The sequence below is a fragment of the Coregonus lavaretus genome (genome assembly GCF_964263955.1).
Source record: "Coregonus lavaretus genome assembly, contig: HAP1_SCAFFOLD_306, whole genome shotgun sequence".
In the NCBI taxonomy this organism is placed as follows: Eukaryota; Metazoa; Chordata; class Actinopteri; order Salmoniformes; family Salmonidae; genus Coregonus; species Coregonus lavaretus.
The window spans coordinates 450,001-454,881 of NW_028159426.1; the positions used below are offsets into that span (position 1 = coordinate 450,001).

The 4,881-nt window shown below is 41.7% G+C and overlaps 1 protein-coding gene across 1 annotated transcript in view; it reads right to left on the minus strand.

The window, feature by feature from the left end:
• Nucleotides 1-3,624, minus strand: part of LOC311122878 (NLR family CARD domain-containing protein 3-like) — a gene marked incomplete at its 3' end in the record, with an annotated part of 8,609 nt that extends 4,985 nt beyond the window's left edge. Inside the window, exons 1-3 of the mRNA XM_084197188.1 lie at nucleotides 3,541-3,624; nucleotides 3,183-3,411; nucleotides 999-2,692 (exon numbers count right to left, since the gene is read on the minus strand). Coding sequence (XP_084053314.1) covers nucleotides 999-2,692; nucleotides 3,183-3,366 — 1,878 coding nt within the window. The 5' untranslated portion in view covers nucleotides 3,367-3,411; nucleotides 3,541-3,624. The remainder of the gene's footprint in view (nucleotides 1-998; nucleotides 2,693-3,182; nucleotides 3,412-3,540) is intronic.
• Nucleotides 3,625-4,881: the final 1,257 nt, after the last annotated feature.

The following is a 4,881-nucleotide window of genomic DNA, read 5'->3' on the forward strand; positions in this document are numbered from 1 at the left end:
TTTGCCAATGACCATCTGGATGATCCAGAGGAGGAATGGGAGAAGGTCATGTGGTCTGATGAGACAAAAATTGAGCTTTTTGGTCTAATCTCCACTCGCCGTGTTTGGAGGAAGAAGAAGGATGAGTACAACCCCAAGAACACCATCCCAACCGTGAAGCATGGATGTGAAAACATCATTCTTTGGGGATGCTTTTCTGTAAAGGGGACATGACGACTGCACCGTATTGAGGGGAGGATGGATGGGGCCATGTATAGCGAGATCTTGGCCAACAACCTCCTTCCCTCAGTAAGAGCAATGAAGATGGGTCGTGGCTGGGTCTTCCAGCATGACAACGACCCGAAACACACAGCCAGGGCAACTAAGGAGTGGCTCCGTAAGAAGCATCTCAAGGTCCTGGAGTGGCCTAGCCAGTCTCCAGACCTGAACCCAATAGAACATCTTTGGAGGGAGCTGAAAGTCCGTATTGCCCAGCGACAGCCCCGAAACCTGAAGGATCTGGAGAAGGTCTGTATGGAGGAGTGGGCCAAAATCCCTGCTGCAGTGTGTGCAAACCTGGTCAAGACCTACAGGAAACGTATGATCTCTGTAATTGCAAACAAAGGTTTCTGTACCAAATATTAAGTTCTGCTTTTCTGATGTATCAAATACTTATGTCATGCAATAAAATGCAAATTAATTACTTAAAAATCATACAATGTGATTTTCTGGATTTTTGTTTTGGATTCTGTCTCTCACAGTTGAAGTGTACCTATGATAAAAATTACAGACCTCTACATGCTTTGTAAGTAGGAAAACCTGCAAAATCGGCAGTGTATCAAATACTTGTTCTCCCCACTGTATATAGTATATACATATTATAATACATATTAATCTCTAAACTTAATATTTCTTCCTGACGATTAGTACTTAAATTTCATTTTATGTACTCACAGAGCAGCTCTGGAGGCTTTGACCACTGGCAGCAGCCTCAGAAGACCTTCCTCTGATCTGGAGTATTTCTTCAGGTCAAACACATCCAGCTCCTTTTCTGAAGTCAGCAACACAAAGACCAGAGCTGACCACTGTGCAGGTGACAGTTCTTCTTTTGAGAGACTTCCTGATCTCAGGTAGCTTTGGATCCCCTCCACTAGAGAATGGTCATTCAGTTCATTCAGACAGTGGAACAGATTGATGCACCTCTCTGGAGAGCGATTCTCCCTGATCTTCTCCTTGATGTACTTGACTGTTTCTTCATGGCTCTGTGAGCTGCTTCTTGTCTTTGTCAGTAGACCTCGTAAGTGCTTCTGATTGGACTCCAGTGAGAGGCCCAGAAGGAAGCGGAGGAAAAGGTCCAGGTTTCCCGTCTCACTTTGTAAGGCTTTATCCACAGCACTCTTGTAGACAGTAACTTCAGTAACTTGCGGTTCGGCCATTAGATTCTCATTGTTGTTGATGAATGAGAGGAACACATATACAGCAGCCAGAAACTCCTGAATGCTCAGATGCATGAAGCAGTACACCTTGTCCTGGTACAGCACACATTCCTCTTTAAAGAGCTGTGTGCACAATCCTGAGTACACTGAGGCTTCATTGACATCAATGCCAGCCTCTATCAGGTCTTCTTCATAGAAAATCAGATTGCCCTTCACAAGCTGTTGAAAAGCCAGTTTTCCCAGTGACAGAATGTTCTCTTTATTCCAGCGTGGACCTGTCTCTTCTTTCTCAAGATACTTTTCATTCTTCTGTTTGGTATGAAACTCCACAAGGTGTGTGTACATCTCAGTCAGAGACTTTGGCATCTCTTCTGTCTTGTCTGTACTCAACATGTGTTCAAGGACTGTTGCAGAAATCCAACAGAAGACTGGAATGTGGCACATGATGTGGAGGCTCCTTGATGTCTTTATGTGTGAGATGATTCTGCTGGCCAGGTCCTCATCACTGAATCTCTTCCTGAAGTACTCCTCCTTCTGTGGGTCATTGAACCCTCGTACCTCTGTCACCTGGTCAACACACCCTGAAGGGATTTGATTGGCTGCTGCAGGTCGGGTAGTTATCCAGAGGAGAGCAGAGGGAAGCAGATTTCCCTTGATGAGATTTGACAGCAGAACATCCACTGAGGTTGACTTTGTGACGTCACAACATATCTTGTTCTTCTGGAAGTCTAGGGGCAGTCGGCACTCATCCAGACCATCAAAGATGAACAGAACTTTGTACTTGTCGTAGTTGGAGATTCTTGATTGTTTGGTTTCCATTGAGAAGTGACTGAGAAGTTCAATCAAAGTGTGTTTTTCCTTTTTCATCAAATTCAGCTCCCGAAAAGGGAATGAAAATACAAATTGGACATCCTGATTTGCTTTTCCTTCAGCCCAGTCCAGAATGAACTTCTGCACAGAGACTGTTTTTCCAATGCCAGCGACTCCCTTTGTCAGCACAGTTCTGATAAGTTTGTCTTGTCCAGTTAAGGGTTTGAAGATGTCGTTACATTTGATTGCAGTCTCTGGTCTTGCTTGTTTCCTGGTTGTTGTCTCAATCTGTCTCAGCTCATGTTCATTATTGACCTCTCCTGTTCCACCCTCTGTGATGTAGAGCTCTGTGTAGATCTTATTGAGAAGTGTTGGGTTTCCTTGTTTAGCGATCCCCTCAAATACACATTGAAACTTCTTCTTTAGATTAGATTTGAGTTCACGTTGGCAAATCACAGCAAGCTCATCTGAATGAAGAAATAACATAATAACAACATTAATATTACGTCTGTTTTAATGGCTACAGTATTGTAAGACTGTCTTATAAAGTTTAAATTATAATCATTTATTCTCTTAACTGTCTGTATAAATCTGTAAATGTTTTCATAATGCATTACACACTGGTGTGACTGATTTATATCATTATTGGTATTATTGATGGCATTAATAATGTTGTCTCTCTCTCTCTCTCTCTCCTCTCTCTCTCTCTCTCTCTCTCTCTCTCTCTCTCTCTCTCTCTCTCTCTCTCTCTCTCTCTCTCTCTCTCTCTCTCTCTCTCTCTCTTCTCTGTCTAAATTAATCACCACAACACATCCCTGCTGCTACTTGATGAGGTCACTAGGTGTTGTGTTAAGGCTGCTACAATATCATTGAGTTACACAGCTACTTTAGCTGTACTTTAGCTACAGCTTTTAAATGTTCTAAAACAGCATTCAACATGAGGCAGACAGCTCTTACTTTTCTCCAGTGTGTCAGCAAGCTCCTTCTGGTTCATTTTCCTCAGGACGTGCAGTGTGATTTTCAGAGCCCCCTCTCTGGCACTGCTCTCCTGCTTCTCATCTTCAGCATCCACCACTTCCTTATCCTGCTTCTGACTCTCAAAGCCTTCTGGGAGTTCTGGACTAAGAATCCTCTTGAACATCTTCAGCTCGTTCTTCACAAATGTTATAATATTCTCTTCAAGCAACTGAAATAAATCAAGTAATTAAGTTATGCAAGAGACTAAATGCTTTCTCATTAACATATTAATGAATGATTGACAGGTCAACTTTACTTGAGGTAAACAAAAACAAATGTACATAACAGGACCACATACACTGAATATGGAGGCCAGGTCTGTTTGATGACTCTGGGAAGACTGATCACTGAGAATCTCTGACTCTGATCTCTCCTGTTGGTTTCTGTGGACAAAACATGAGATTACATCTCATCATCCAGGGAGTGCACACACATACACACACACACACACACACACACACACACACACACACACACACACACACACACACACACACACACACACACACACACACACACACACACACACACACACACACACACACACACACACACACACACACACACACACACACACACACACACACACACACAAACACACACACACACACACACACAAACACACACACTCAAAGGGAATGTTGTGTTAGTTTAATATTGTTTCAGGACTATGAAAATGGAAAAAAGGATTAGCCTATGGATTATGAAAACAACTAAAATAAATGGGAAAATGGGAGAGGAGAAATGACTAGAGACAGTGTTGTTTAACTCACTGACCATGACCCATGAGTTCTTCTTACCTTTGTTCAGTAGAAAAGTCTCCCTCTCTGAACTCTATAAGTTGATCCATAGACCAGTCACTCTTCATGGACACACAGCTAGGTACAGGGGAGGCTGGTCTCTCCTGCTTGATTGGGCTTCAACACAACAGAGACAAACATTACGTCTCTCATCTACTCTGAGCTCAGATGGGGAAACATAAGAAGAGTTTCATTCCAAAATGCTATATATCCATTTTCAGAAATGTTCGGAAATTAGCTTCTATTGTTTAAAGAAATTATCAAATAAATGGTTGTGTTTTTTCACTAGCTAATCATGGCATGGTGTTGTTCAATGACAGGCATGTGTTTGATTAAAATCAATCACTTGATGGTTTCATTTCAGAGAGACAAATAATCATGTTTTTTTGCACAATACTATATATCTGCCTCACTCTCAGAGAAATAAGTAGTACTGCTAGGTTTGACACAGTAATAATATATATCTACCTCACTCTCAGAGAAATAAGTAGTACTGCTAGGTTTTACACAGTAATAATATATATTTGCCTCACTCTCAGAGAAATAAGTGCCTCACTCTCAGAAAAATAAGTAGTATTGCTAGGTTTTACACAGTATTAATATATATCTGTCTCACTCTCAGAGAAATAGGTAGTACTGCTAAGTTTTTCATAGTCAAATGTGACCGATCAGCTCAATTTTATGTAGCAAAATTTGAAATTTGTGTTTTTGAAATTGGATACAACTAGAGACTCAGCCGTCGGGAGAGCAGCAGTCGGGAGAGGTCGTGTTTTTCTCTAGCTCTCTAGCTGGAGGTAAGCAAACTTCTCATTTGGTGTTGAGTATAGCTTAACCATGTA